Source organism: Felis catus, chromosome A1 (genome assembly GCF_018350175.1).
Source record: "Felis catus isolate Fca126 chromosome A1, F.catus_Fca126_mat1.0, whole genome shotgun sequence".
In the NCBI taxonomy this organism is placed as follows: Eukaryota; Metazoa; Chordata; class Mammalia; order Carnivora; family Felidae; genus Felis; species Felis catus.
This window is the reverse complement of record NC_058368.1, coordinates 170,816,710-170,832,314: the sequence shown is the minus strand read 5'-3', so window position 1 is coordinate 170,832,314 and position 15,605 is coordinate 170,816,710. Positions and strand designations below refer to the sequence as shown.

General features: G+C 37.8%; 1 protein-coding gene across 2 annotated transcripts in view; it reads right to left on the bottom strand.

Annotated features, from left to right (window-relative positions):
* CAMK4 (calcium/calmodulin dependent protein kinase IV) overlaps positions 1 to 15,605 on the bottom strand; it is a 311,152-nt gene that overhangs the window by 53,461 nt on the left and 242,086 nt on the right. For both annotated transcript variants that reach the window (XM_045034623.1, XM_003981193.6), the window contains one exon: positions 14,395 to 14,467. In XM_045034623.1, the coding sequence (XP_044890558.1) occupies positions 14,395 to 14,467 (73 nt within the window). The remainder of the gene's footprint in view (positions 1 to 14,394; positions 14,468 to 15,605) is intronic.

The window sequence follows — 15,605 nt, the reverse complement described above, 5'->3', positions numbered from 1 at the left end:
CAGCATGTCAAGCTCTATGAAACTAGATATCTGTTCCAAAACATAGGGAAATATGCGATGTACATTTAGATTTTAAAATACATAATATTCCATGAAAAGTGCTCTCCTGCAAAACTGGATTAACCTGATCATTTTTTAAAGTGGTGTGATTTTTGAAAGTAATGTGACTTAAGTTTATTGAATTATTAAATGTATTTGAAGTCCCACTGTCTTTTAGAAATCATGGCTAGTTCTAAAATATTCCTAGCACTCAAAATGCTGGGATCCTAAACAAGTTTTTTTGTAAACAATTGGATTCAAGTCAGTGAATATGTATTGTGTTTGTTATGTGCTATGAGTACACTGGGGTATAAGGTGTTGTTTGTATGCTTGTAAGGAGGGGAGAAGGCAGAGGAAAAGGATGACAGATACAGGAGAAAAAATCATTATTCCTAGCTTAGAGATAATCTGCCTCTTTCAGGAGACAGGCCCATGTACAACAAAGCAGAATACAGGGTAGCTACCACTATACAGCAGTAGTAGAAAATGCATGGAGCACAGGGAAGGAAGTAGATTTGCTGAAATTCTGAACTTCTGTCTCTCAGAAAAAGAAAAATGAAAACAAAGACATGTATTTAGCTTCAGAATTTCTTATAGGTGAATGAAGGGGGAGGAAGAACCTTAGATAAGGGTTCAGAAGTTCCATAAGAAATGGGCCAGAGAGTTACAGAAACCAAAATAGCTCAAATGTTCCATCTGCTTTGACTTAAAGAGATAAGTATAGGAAATTATCAAAAGCCCACAAGATTGCTTAAATTAGACTTTTTGTACACATTGAAACTTAAAAGACCCAGAATCCCAAAGGCCAATAAAGAAGACTTGTACAGATGCCAGGCAATGTGGTCAAGTCTCCACTAGGCTGGGAGTTGTAACAACTTTGGTTCCACTGTTTGTACAGCTGTTCTGAGCTGTGGTTTGGTGCACAACTGTAAGATGGGGGGAAATGCTAGTGCTGCTTTCCTCACAGGAAAAGAGCTGGGGAAACTGACACACAACTGCTTAAGTTATTGACCTTCAAGGATGAAGAAAGGATTCTTAGACCTGTAGACAGAAGAAAGCAGACCATCTGTACGAAGGGAAATATCAAGGTGGTGTCAGATTTTTGCAAGGCAGCTTTCAGTGCAAGGAGACCACAGAGGAATGCATATAGATTGCTGAGGTGAGAGCCAGGTGTCCTGCAAATATTACAATATGTCCTCCAAGTATAAAGTGGACATAAAAGTCATGAAAGAACTCAGGGGATATATTGCTGCTACGTCCTTCTGCAAACAGAAAAAACAAGAAGACACAAAGAGAGACAAAAACTCAACTACTTGAATGAATACATTCAGCCACGTAATGAGAGAAAAAAATGCGATAAAGGGCTAGTGATGAGCATCAAGACCATTTAAATGTTGAACCCAAACAAATACATAAGATATGTAAATATAAATGATATAACCCTTACCAATGTAAAACAGAGACATGACAAGAGAGAATCTGAAGGTGGAGATGAATAAAAGCAAACGTATGTATGTTACTTTCCTTATTTTTTTCTCAGTGGAAAGATGATATATACTGCTTAAGTTTAATGAAACATAAAATAGAAGTTGAAGGATATTGTTTAAAGTTACAAAAGTAATCCACCAGAAGAACTAAAAATATAAATGCACACATAAGCTCACTAAACTCACACCAAGATATAGAAGCAACCTAAGTGTCCATCCATAGATGGATGGATAAGGAAGATGTAATATGTGTGTGTGTGTGTGTGTGTGTGTGTGTGTGTATAATAAAACAGAAACAGAATCATAAATACAGAAAGCAAACTGGTGGTTGTGAGAGGAGAGGGGGTTGGAGGGGTGAAGGGGATTAATAGGTTCAAAGCTCCAGTTATAAAATAAATAAGTTATGGGAATGAAAGTAGAGCAGAGGAAATATAGTCAATAATATTGAGATAACTGAATGGTGACAGATGGTAACTATGCTTATCATACTGAGCATAGCAAGATGTATGGAATTGTCTAATCAAACAAACTACTGGTTACCAATGGGGAGGTCAGTTGGGGGGGATAAGTAAAATAGATGATAGGGATTAAGGAGTGCACTTGTTGTGATGAGCACTGGATGTTTATGGACATGTTGAATCACTATATTGTACATCTGAAACTAACATTACACTGTATGTTAACTAAATGGAATTTAAATTAAAATGTAAAAAAAAAACCCAGTTCAAATCACTATAAAAAATGAAAATTGCACAAGATAGCATAAGCAAAGCAAAACTAGGAAAAAACATTTACTTCATTCATCTATCAATATGATACAGATTACATATAAAGATAGGTATCATACAGATTAAAATTTGAATATATAAGTAGCTCCTAGATACCAAGAAAAAAAAAAAAAAAAAACAAAAATCATTACAAAGAAAGCAAGAAATAGGAAAAGGTAAAGAATATGATGACCCACTCACAGAGGATTGAAAATGTCCTGTAAACCCAGGAAATATTCATGACATTTTAGTATTATAATTAGAAAAAGTACATCAAAGTAATGAATTATTTTTACCACATATATTACTCCCCCCCCCCCCAAAAAAGACTGATGTTATCCAGGATTGGTTAGATGCATATGTTGGTAAAGAGGCAGACTCATACTACTGGCAGGATTGCAGATTGGTAAAGCCTTGCAATTTAGCAGCAACTATAAAATGTATAAAATAATTTTTTTATTTTTTTAATGTTCATTAATTTTTGAGAGAGGGTGAGAGAGAGAGACAGAGCTCAAGTGGTGGGGGGGTCAGAGAGAGGGAGACACAGAATCTGAAGTAGGCTCCAGGCTCTGAGCTGTCAGCACAGAGCCCGATGTGGGGCTTGAACTCACAACGGTGAGATCATGACTTGAGCTGAAGTCAGACGCTCAACCAACCGAGCCACCCAGGTGCCCCAAATTAATATATTTTTTGTCTCATAGAAGCCACTTCTTAGAATATATCTTAAAGAAATATTTTTACTTGTGTGTCAATATGCTTGCAAGGATATTCATGATAATACTATTTATAATTTTTTAAACTGGAAAAATGTTAAGTAACTATCTAGAACCTGGATAAATACATTATAGAAACCACAGTATGAAATAAATTACCCTGTAGCAATGAAAAGAGTGAAAAGGATCCATATGCACTAAAATGTAGTAGACAGAATTATGACCCCTAAGAAGACCCTATGCTCTAATCCCACAGGACTATGAACATGCTACGTAGCATGGCAAAAAGAACTTTGCAAATGTAGTTAGGGTTACTCATCACTTTGGCCTTAAAATATAGGGATTATTCTGCATTATCCAGATGGGCCCAACATAACTGCATGAGCCTTTAAAAGCAGAAGAGGGGGGCGCCTGGGTGGCGCAGTCGGTTAAGCGTCGGACTTCAGCCAGGTCACGATCTCGCGGTCCGTGAGTTCGAGCCCCGCGTCGGGCTCTGGGCTGATGGCTCGGAGCCTGGAGCCTGTTTCCGATTCTGTGTCTCCCTCTCTCTCTGCCCCTCCCCCGTTCATGCTCTGTCTCTCTCTGTCCCAAAAATAAATAAACATTGAAAAAAAAATTAAAAATAAAATAAAATAAAATAAAAGCAGAAGAGGAAGGCAGAAAAGTAAGTCTAAGATTTCAAAGCCTGAGAAGAATGTGATCGCCACTGCAGGCTTGAAGACAAAGAAGGTAAGTGTCAAGGCAACCACAAGGAATTCTGAATGAGCAACAAACCGAATGAGCCTGGAAGCAAATTCTTCCACAGAGCCTCCAGAAAGAAACACAGCTCTGCTGACACCTTGAGTTTGGAATGGAGAGAATCTAGTCATGTCACACCCAACTTCTGTCCACCAGAACTATGAGGTGATATATGGGTGTTGTGTTATGCTTAAATTTGTCTTAATTTGTGACGCAGCAATAGCAAACTAATATATAAATGGAAAGATTTCTAAGACATATTATTAAGGGAAGCGAAATAAAAGAGAGTAACACGAAAAAAGAAATGTATCAGAGTATATTGTATATTTATATTTTGGTGTCCCAAGATGCCACATAGTGTCAGCCTCAGCCTCAGCCGTCATTCTTTCTTTTTGATGGCTGATCTGTGTTTGAGCTTGTTTTCTAAGATACAGCAAATAGTTTTGAAGACCTTTGAAAATACTTGTTGTGGTTAATGCTTTGAAGTAGCAGAATTGATTTCCTAACATAAAACCTGGAGAAAACAACAGGAGAAAAGAATAAAAGGAAGAGCATGAGAACACAGAATAAGTGCTACACATTAGAAAACAAACAAACCAAAACACTTGTCAGTGAATGAGTCTCTGAAAGGACTGAAAACCAATGACATTCGAATTTATCCTTATGTCTGGGTCAGCCTTTGGGCTCCTAATTTACTTTCCTACAGAAACCATGTTTGGAGTTGATTAGGTTAAATGCATTATGTTAAAAACCTCATGCATCACACAGTGATTATTAAGAGTAGGTTGGTCTGGGTGGAATAGGCAGAATGCTAAGAATGACCACTCTATGGACTTAGCCCCCATATTAAGTGCCCTCCCCTGTGAACGTGGGTGGAATCTATGCATATGATGAGGTAGCATTTCCATGATTATATTAAATTAAATGACAAAAGGGAGATTATTCAGGTAGGCCTAATCAAATCTCATGTGCCCTTGAAAAGCAGAGAATTTCTCTGGCTGGGAACAGAAAAGAAAAACAGGGAGTTGAAGCTCTCTAGTTGGCTTTGAAAATGGAGGGAGGCATGTGCCAAGAAATGCAGGCAGCTTTTGAGAGTTCCTGGCTGATAAGAAGTAAGGAAACAGGGACATCAGTCATACAACCACATGAGAGTGAATTTAGCCAACAACCTGAATTGAGCAAGGAAGCAGATTCTTCCTAGAGCCTACAGATAAGAGCCCATCTGACCAACACTTTGATTTCCACCCTGTGAGACTCTAGGCAGAGAACCCAGTAGAGCCCACTGGACTTCACACCTACAGACCTGTGAGATAATGAGTTGTTTTAAGCTGTTAAATTTGTGGCAGTTAGTAATAGAAAATTAACATACTGAGTATTCTGTATTTAGCAAGTGATGAACTAAAGAACATAAACTCCTGGCACATACATGCCACATGTCTCTTCATGACTCCACAGCAGTAGGGACTAAGTATATGCTCAATAAATACTTGTAGTTTGTTTAGGTGGTGAGTGAATGTATCAATGAATTAATGAATAAAGTAAGAATCTTTGGCCAGTCAAATCATCCAACAAATATTTACAGAATACTCAATATGTATCAGGAAATATTCCAGACATTGGACATAGTACAATGGGGTCCAAACCCTCAGGGAATTTATATTCTAGTTTCAAACAAGAATTCAAAGTTCCAAGGACTACAATTTCTCATATTGGAGGAATAAAAGGTCACTTAAGTGCCATGAATGAAGGCACATGGAAAGAGAATCATAAGGTCCGCAAGGAGACTTTCCAGGCAGGACTTTAAGGGTCACACATAGAAGGGTGAGTGTGATAGGGAGACAGTGGAGGGTTAGGTGAGGAAATGCTATGATATGATGTATGTTTTTCTCTCTCTTTTTTAAAAATTTATTTTGAGAGTGTGTGTGAGCACACACACACAAGCAAGTGTGTGTGTGTGTGTGTGGGGGGGGGGGTCCTAAGCAGGCTCTGCACTCCCAGCACAGAGCCTGATACGAGGCTTGATCTCATGAGTTGTGAGAGATCATGACCTGAGCCAAAATCAGGAGTCAGACACTTAACTGACTGAGCCACCCCAGTGCCCCTGTTTTTCTCTTCTAAATCATGAAGGATCCCAAAGATTCAAGCAGTCTTTTAAATAACAAAAAGTAAATGTGAGGAAAACCGATGACCACAGAAAGGACAATGCAATAATCTCCAACACGTAGGTCAAATTTAGAACTGAAAGTCTTGTTATACTTTCAGTTCAGTATAAACTGCCCCATAAAGAAAACAAAAGACAGTTAAATGTGACCAATCCTTGTCTGCATCCCAAGTTATGTGTGTAAACTATTCATTTTCCTGGTGGACATTGCCAATACAATTATGCAACTTACATATACCTTTTATTTAAAAAAAATTTTTTTTTTAATTTTTTTTTAACATTTATTTATTTTTGAGACAGAGAGACAGAGCATGAACAGGGGAGGGTCAGAGAGAGAGAGGGAGACACAGAATCTGAAACAGGCTCCGGGCTCTGAGCTGTCAGCACAGAGCCCGACGCGGGGCTCGAACTCACGGACCGCGAGATCATGACCTGAGCCGAAGTCGGCCGCCTAACCGACCGAGCCACCCAGGCGCCCCTTAAAAAAATGTTTAATGTTTGTTTACTTTTGAGAGAGACAGCAAGCAGGGGAGGGGCAGAGACAGAGGAAGACACATAATCCAAAGCAGGTTCCAGGCTCTGCGCTGTCAGCACAGAGCCCAACCGGGGTTCGAACTCACGAGCCATGAGATTATGACCTAAGCCCAAGCTGGACACTCAACTGACTGAGCCACCCCGGCACCCCTATATATTTTTTAAACGACTTGGATGTCCTATTAGTAAAATCTGAGTTTTGACTATTTTCAAGGGTGTAGTACATAGGTAAGTAGTTTTTTATTTATTCCACCAACTGTTTATAACATAGTAGGCAGAGCCCTGACATTCCAGGTAAATTTTACAGATTGAAAATAAATAGGGCGGTATTTCCTTGAAAAAAAAAAATTGGCAAATCAGGCCCTGTAAACTTTAAGCCAAAAAATCTGGAGAAATCCCAAGGCTTGGGAATTGTGGAAGATTAATATTAAATATACAGCATGTTAAATACAGGAGATTTATCCCATGCTTCTTTTATGAGCTAAAAATAAAGAGGATATAGCACAGAGGGGCCTTAAGTTACATTTACAAAAGGTAGAATGATAAAGTGGGACATTGGAATGAGGAATATATTCTTGCCCTAGGTCAAAAAAACATTTTGAAACCCATAATGGTACTGAAAATTTTCTTTAAAGTAGGCCAAAAAGTTAATAGGAATTGTTAGGGTGTCTAGCACTGCAAATGTTGTTTACATTTGAATCTTCGGACGGTAATGATTCTCTGGAATTTGTAAGGTAAAGAGAGGTAAGAAGAGAAGAAAGGAGGAAGGGAGAGAGGTTGAAAGAGAGAGACAGAGAGAGAGAGAACAAACAGAATAAGGAGAAGGTTCCACTTAGATGCGTTGGAAATTGTGTGAAACTCTTTTTCTTGTCTGTGGTCACAATATCTGGGTCTCTACCTGGCATTCATTTTATTGAAGCTAATACCGTGGATGAATGCTTGTGTCCCCAAGAATTCAAATGTTGAAGTCCTAGTCCTTAGTGTGATGGTATTTGGAGGTGAAGCCGTGGGAGGTAATTAGATCTCAGGTCTTGAGGGTGGAGTCCCATGAAGGGATTAGCGCCTGTATAAGAAAATGAAGGAACCAGAGCTCACTCACATCACCATGTGAGGATGTGGAAAGAAGGCATCAGTCTGTAAATCAGGAACACAGTCCTCACCAAAAATCCGACCACGCTGGCATCTGGTCTGGAGCTCCCAGCCTCCAGAACTGTGAGAAATAAATGTTCATTGTTTAAGCCAGCCTACGGTATTCTGTGACAGCAACCAGAATAGGTTAAGACAGCCAGGGATGCTAACCACTTATAAAGAGCTGCCTTGCCCAAATGAAACTAGTGTTCCCACTGTCCTCACTGAGAAATTCTACATCTCAGTCAAAGTGAGCAAACTGGACATTTGTGAGCATTCCTCATTCAGGAGCTAAACCCTTGAGATGGGATGGAAGACAGTGATTAAAATAAGAAAACCAAGTTAACCATCTGTTTCCATGACTGGTACAATGTGCATAGGCCATGATCTAGGCCTATGCCTGTATGTTAATTTGACATCTTCATTGAATCACATATTTCTCATTTATTAGGCAGATAAAAATATTTTGTAAAACGTTTGCAAAATTTGTTCCTGAATGATTTAATGATAAGAAAATAAAAATTCCATGTTCAAAGAGTGACATTAACAGAATATTATAACATTGCTTGAATGCTCTCCTTCTAGAAATGAAAAAATATTCTACCTGACTATTTGAGAGAATTGTTCATGTTTTTAACACTACATCTGAATTGGCCATTCCCAAAATAAAAATTCATTTTTATGGGCCAAAGACTTTAGAAGTTGTAGATACACATACAACACAAAATAGGACTTCATTCTCTCAAGACAGGGAATTCTTCAGCTTTTGGGCAGAGAACTATTACCAGAGAGGAAGGAAATAAATTTCATGGTCCTGCCCCCATCTTCCAATAAACAAACAATGGAAGAACATGGAAATAGTTAAGTAGAATCTAACCTTAGTCACTCTACCATCCTTGGAGAGAAGCACACTTACAAAGAAAAGATCACTGTTCACCTTCAAACCACAACACTTTGATATTTCCCACACAATCATTCTTTCTTAAAACGAGATCACTGTCAAAGGAATCTTTCCAGCCGAGAGTCCTACCCTGGTAGCCCATAGGTAGAGGCTGTCGCACATAAATTATATCGGTGTAAAGAAGACCTTGTCCTCCTAGAGACCCCTTTGTGGGTGGTAGAATTCTTTGCTCAGCTTTTTCTGAATTTTAGCTTTTCAGATCATTCAGTATCTGAGGAAAAGAATACATATATGCGCACTACAGTGTCACAGGAATGGAAAATAGGCCAAATTACCAATTAGAGTAAGGTTGTTTAAAATCAAAAAGGTATTGTGATGATATGGTAATATCCTTCGTCTCATGGTCTATACAAACCTGCTTGGAATAAGCATTTCTAAACATAATTAAAACTTGTTACCTTTCTTAAAACTATATTCCCTTATAGCCTGAATTCCCCTATTTCTCTCTCTCTCTTTTTATTCACATTAATCTTAATAGGTCATGTATAGAGACAGACACAATCCATGCCTTTGCTGACTTCATAAGGACACTGTGAGTATTCCTCTTTGTTACATTATTTCCTTTTTGTGTTTTTGGATACCACCATCATTAACTAGACAATATTCCCCACCCTTACTTAAGATTAGCCAGTTCTCCTGCTCCAAAGTCAATGAACCTGTCAATCTTGTGCCCTAATCAACAGAAACCTGACAGAATAGCTATGAATAAATCTGTAATGACTATAATCTGAGGTCATCAAACAAGAATCAGACCACATCTACTCAGTCACATCATGTCCATGACACTTCAACCAGCTTTTGCAATAGTGAACACACTCATCTCAATCCTGAGAAGAACAATTAACTAGATGTCATTTTTTGAAATCCTCTTTGCCTTGATAATCCTTCCAGGCAGGGATGTGTGCACAATCAACCCCTAAAAATCTGTCCTTTTTTAGGGGAGGTTATAGGTTTTAAAAATTTTTACCACAAGAAGCCTGGAATATTTCATCTTTTTCACGTCCACTTCCTGTTTTACTTCAATGTTCAGATACCATTTTGGTTTCCACAACTTTAAAAGGTTAGATGCTTTTGTTTGCAACTCTTTACCCCTACTATCACAATATTCAAAATAATTCTAACCCCAAATCTATGTACTAGGGCAGCAGACATGTTTAAGTTCTTCAACCATTTCCTTCTATTTTATTAAATTCAATATATACTCTATATGTACAAGTTTCTCCAGGTGCTCAAATCATGGCTTTGAAACTAAGACATACCTAAGAGAGTTGTGGCTAGAAAAAAGATGGAAAGTGGCATTAGGAGTGGGGCAAAAAGGAGACAGTAATTCTTTTTGGAAATAGAGGGACAGTAGGATATCAGGGAGAACAAGAAAAGGACTGGACATGGTGGCAACAGTAAGAGACATCAGAGGTGTTGGACTATTCCCTGATTATCTTTGTAAGTAAATGGAAAAGGAGGGCTTTAAGACTTGGCATTGTGCTTTCTGACATATGAGGACGTGATGACCCTTCCAAACTGTCCAGATTGACCTAGACCATCTAATTTGGGACTACCTGGAATTCATTTCAGGAAGATAGAATACTCAAGAAGGCTTAATGATCTGCCCTCAAAGACTAACTGGATGAATTCAAACTCAAAGAGGGAAACATCTTTCACATTCACTTTAAAAGCTTTCATAAATTCTATTTAAAGCTAAAAAGCAGAAGGAGCAAGATTACAGTCAGACAAATACTGTGAAATATTTGGGGCAAGAATTGGGATGAAGTGGGGAGGAAGGGAAGGATTGTGAGATTTGTTACCTAAGAGGTATAATTATCCACACAACATATTTCCCAAGAACTTTTCAATCTTCAAGCTTTCTGCTTCTGTGCTTTCAAAAGCCAGCCTAGATATAGTCTTCTAAGTGTGTGATCCAGAGGAAATGTGAGATGTATCACTGATTACTTTGAGTTCCCAACTGTCCTATTTTTATAGCTATCTATAGCTATGTAGTTGACAATAAACTATTTCATAAATGTCAGCCACTTCCCATAAGTTTTAAATTGCTTGCTTATTCTACCTGTGGAAACATTTAGGAAAATTATTACTTTTTTCTCTAAGTTAATCTTTAGTTGTAGCAATCAGTGAAAATTTTTGTAAAACTTCTTTCAAAGAGTGACTTGAATGTGGCAATCTACTTTTTTTTTCTTTGCTCTTACTTATTTCTTTATTTAGTACTTTTTTTTATTATGTAAGTTTTTATTTAAACTCCAGTTAGTTAACATACAGTGTAATACTAGTTTCAGGTATACAGTATAGTGGTTCAATAGTTCCATACATCATCTGGGGCTCATCACAACAAGTGCACTCCTTAATCCCCAACACCTATTTAACCCATCTCCCCACAAACCTCCCCTCCGGTAACCATCAGTTTGTTCTCTGGAGTTAAGAGTCTATTTCTCAGCCTGCCTCTTTCTCTTTTTGTCCCCCCCCCCCCCTTTGCTCGGTAACTTCTCAAACTGGAGCTTTCTGAGTAGATAGAATAACAAGTTTTTTGTTTGTTTGCTTTAAATTGACAATTAGTAGTAGACTAATCAATCCATCTTGCAAGATCTGGAATAGAGTTGAAAGTCTAGGCCCTCTTTTCTATGTGAGGTACCCCTATCTGGGGCATCCCTCCCTGTTGGGGGCCCTTTTATTCCTTAATTGGTGTAACTCCAATAGGTGGAAAAAGTCTGATGATGAAAGCATTCATTTCTCATTCGCTGAATAAGGACAGGGTTCTCTCAGTCAGCTACCTGAGTATCACTAAATTGAAGTATGCCCACTGTGATAAACCAAAAGAATCAAGCGCTGACCTAAATGGATGGAAGCAGCCAGAAAGAACATATTGAAGAAGGTGCGTTTTGAATGACGGGAAAAGAATTAAATGATAGTAAGGGAGAGAAAAGAATCTCATGAATGGAAGCAAGTTATAAAGAAAGCTTTGTTTCATATGAAATGAGCAGAAAAATGATAGTAAGCATGTTTCACTAAATGTATCAGCATCTAGAAAGACAAAACACAGAATAGTGACTATTTCTATTTTGATGCATTTTCAGTTGTTTAGTTGGTAAATATTTATTGAGCACTGACTATTGTCAATTGTTTTTGATTTTAGTACTTAGCTGGGGAGTAGGGATGTACGTATAGATTTTCAACATCTAATACATCTTTATACGAATATACTGAGTCTGAAGTTGCTTGCCCTTTTCCCTCTCTTTTGAACATTGCTATCAGCTTATTTAGTCTTTTCTACTACTCTGTTAGGTTAAATATTATGCCCATTTTACATGAGGAAACTGAGGCTCAGAAGTGTTTAGTGATAGGGCCCAAGCTCACATATCTCGAAACTGAACCAAGCTCTGACTCCCTAAGTCCTCTTAACTGTTATACCAGCTGCCTGCGTGATTTGGATAAATTGACAGTGGGCCACTGCCAGCATGTTTATTTAAATAGATAATCTATCATATATAGTAATGAGAAACGAAGTTTTTAAATTTTTTTTTTCAACGTTTATTTATTTTTGGGACAGAGAGAGACAGAGCATGAACGGGGGAGGGGCAGAGAGAGAGGGAGACACAGAATCGGAAACAGGCTCCAGGCTCTGAGCCATCAGCCCAGAGCCTGACGCGGGGCTCGAACTCACAGACTGCGAGATCGTGACCTGGCTGAAGTCGGACGCTTAACCGACTGCGCCACCCAGGCACCCCGAAAAACGAAGTTTTTAAATGGGTATTTAAGAAAGACATAAAGGACGCCCGAGTGGCTCAGTCGGTTGAGCATCTGACTTCAGCTCAGGTCATGATCTTGTGGTTCATGAATTCAAACACCATGTCAGGCTCTGTGCTGACAGCTCAGAGCCTGGAGTCTGCTTTGGATTCTGCGTCTCCCTCTCTGCCCCTCCCCTGCTCGCTCGCACTCTCTCTCTCTCAAAAATAAATGGAGGGGGCCTGGGTGGCGCAGTCGGTTAAGCGTCCGACTTCAGCCAGGTCACGATCTCGCGGTCCGTGAGTTCGAGCCCCGCGTCGGGCTCTGGGCTGATGGCTCAGAGCCTGGAGCCTGTTTCCGATTCTGTGTCTCCCTCTCTCTCTGACCCTCCCCTGTTCATGCTCTGTCTCTCTCTGTCCCAAAAATAAATAAACGTTGAAAAAAAAATAAATAAATGGAAATTTAAAAATTAATTAAATTAAAAAAAATAAAAAATTTAAAAATTTAAATTACAAATAACTGCCATTATTGAACTCAGAAGTGACAAGATGAAAACAAGGACTGAAAAAGAGAATTCTAGACTTATATATTTAATGACAGGAACTGGAAGTAACTAGAAGTGGTTGTTTGTTTGCTTGTTTGTTTAATAAAGCACTCAGGAGCAGTCATCGCATGGTAGGGAGCAGGATTAGGTTCAGGGGCAGTAGAAGGAAGACCCCACTGAAGTTGGAAAGGTGGCTATGAGGAGAGAAGGTAATGGAAGAGCTAAAAATCATTCCCAAGCTGGCAAGCTTAAGAAACCAGGGATGGTAACTATACTGCGTGTGATGAAAACTCTGGAGTGGAGGGGTTATTTTGGGTATGGTAAGAGGATGAATTTGAAATAAAATATTCATATAATCAGGAACTGCACTGTATATTTAGAGTAAAATTCCAGGGCATCCTCTCCACCTTCAAACTTTTCATACCCTACCACAGCAAAAAGACCAAAACACTTGTATAGGAAGGAATAATTTGGAAAGACTGGGCTATATATCCAATTGAACTTGGTGTTGATAGCTCAATCATGGATTTGGTCAGACCACAGATCTGCTATCTCTAGGAGTCCTGTGGAGATTGTGAAGACTGTTTTTCCTTTTCATCAATGATAGATAAGCTAGTTAGATATCAGAGTCATTCTTACTTTCTTTCCTTCTTCTCTCCCTCCTTGGCTCCCTTCCCTCCTTCCCTCCTTTCTGTTTTGGTTGGGGTAAAATTCACAGGACATGTCATCTTGTCACTGTGGTTGATTTCTCAAGATACTGAATGATGATTTTAGTTAGATAATTGACTCCACACAATAGAGTATATCTTAATTCTGAGTATATTTTATAGATTTGTCTCTTTAATGCTGATAAATATCTCCGCTTGGGCTTCATCCTGTTTGTTCAGAGAGTAATTTGTTCTGACTTTATATTCAATAAATGAATAATCACCAAAGTGTTCCAGCACATATCAGACACCATTAAACATATGGGAAAAATTTCATCAGTGGAGTCTGTTTCATCTAGGCAAATGTTTCCTTATTAATTCAATCCAAACAAGCTTCTCAAAATTACATATTTCTGTAAATGTGTATGCATGTTTCTATCATCAACTTTCAAACCTTTATTCTAGTTAGAAACATTAACTTATATTTTTCCTTTAAAAAATACAATTGTCAGTATTTTTAACTTTAATTCATTTATTACTTGTCTTGAAAGAAAAATCAATAATCTCTATGCTCCAAGATCTATATTTGTCACATTCAACCTTCCTCCACTTCCCTGCCAAATAACAAAAACAATAAGGAAACAAACTCAAGAAATGGAAAGAAAGAGAAGAGAACAAGTATAGGCACCAGCACCAAAGTCTGATTGGATTTCATAATAACGGAAATTATTTTAACAAACTTATGGTATTATACAGGAGGACTGCATCTCTCAGGGAGTAATCAATAGAAAATATACATTTATCAACATATATTCTACAAAGTATTGCATACTGTTTTGTTGTAAATGTTACGGCTGGTCACAGATGTACACTAGTTAACTGATGATTCTGTAAGAAGGAAAGTTTACCAAAAGTTACACTACTGCTGTCACTTCATACTTACAGCAACTGCCTCCAGGATTTGTTTAACAGCATCTGCAGCATCTCGTTCACTATAATATCCCTTTTCCACAATCCTAAAAAAAAATAATAATACTAATAACCATGAAATGCTTCTCAGAAATATGCATTCAGTGGAGTAGATGTGAAAACAGTTTAATTAAGTTAATGTTAAGGAAGATACATCTAAACAGCCCCAACAGGCTAGCATAACACCAGGGGAAATATTTCCATAAGCTGATACTCTAGAAATTTTGGGTTTAAGAAAATGAAAAACATTTATCTTGCCTTGGCTTGAACTGTCCATCCTATTTGAGGACAAAAAAAATTCTTTTTAAACTTTGTATTGAGAATTGTGTTAAACATATACCAACTAGGCAACATACCATGAACCATTCTGTGTAATTGCTACACAGCTTCAATAATTATTAATTCATGGCCAATGCTGTTTTATTTATCCAATCAATTATTTTCCATTCTCTTTTTTTTTAATTTTGAAGTATCAGACATCACATAATTTCATTATAAATAAGGAGTTTTCTCTAAAAAAAAAAAAGGATCTTTTAAAACTCATAACTACAATGCCATTATCATACCTATAAATTACAATTCCTTAATATTTTCAAAACCGCAGTGTTTCGAATATCCAATTGTCTTGGACATGTTAAAAATTGTTTGTTTGAATCAGCATCCAAATAAGGTCCACACAGTCTGACTGGTTACATGCGTCTCTTATTCTCTTTTTACATGAAGCTCCTCATTCTTCGCCCCTCCTTCTGCCCCCTCCTCTCTCTCCATCTGGCTTTCTATTCCAAATACACGACTTGCTCTTTTTGCATGGATATGGACAAGGAATCTTTCTTTTCATTTTTTTTTTTTAAGGAGTCTTTCTTTTAACTTAAGTCTTTTTCATTTTGCTTTCAGGAATGTTTTCTTGAATTAGAATGCTTTGTACCCATATCTGTTTTCTTCCATTGCTTTCATTGCTTTGATTTTCTTCTTTGGGGTGTGCAGTTACATGCACTATGAGGTCTTTTTTTGTTTTTTTGTTTTTTGTTTTTTTTTACTTTTGACTTATATTTTCTCTCTCCTCTATGATGTTCTTAATTTTAGTATTAAGTAATATTAATTTCAATATTCTGCAGATTGTGTAATGCTTTCATCTGTTTTGTGGGCACACCCTCCTGACATGCTAATTTTCTGTGCTCTTACAAT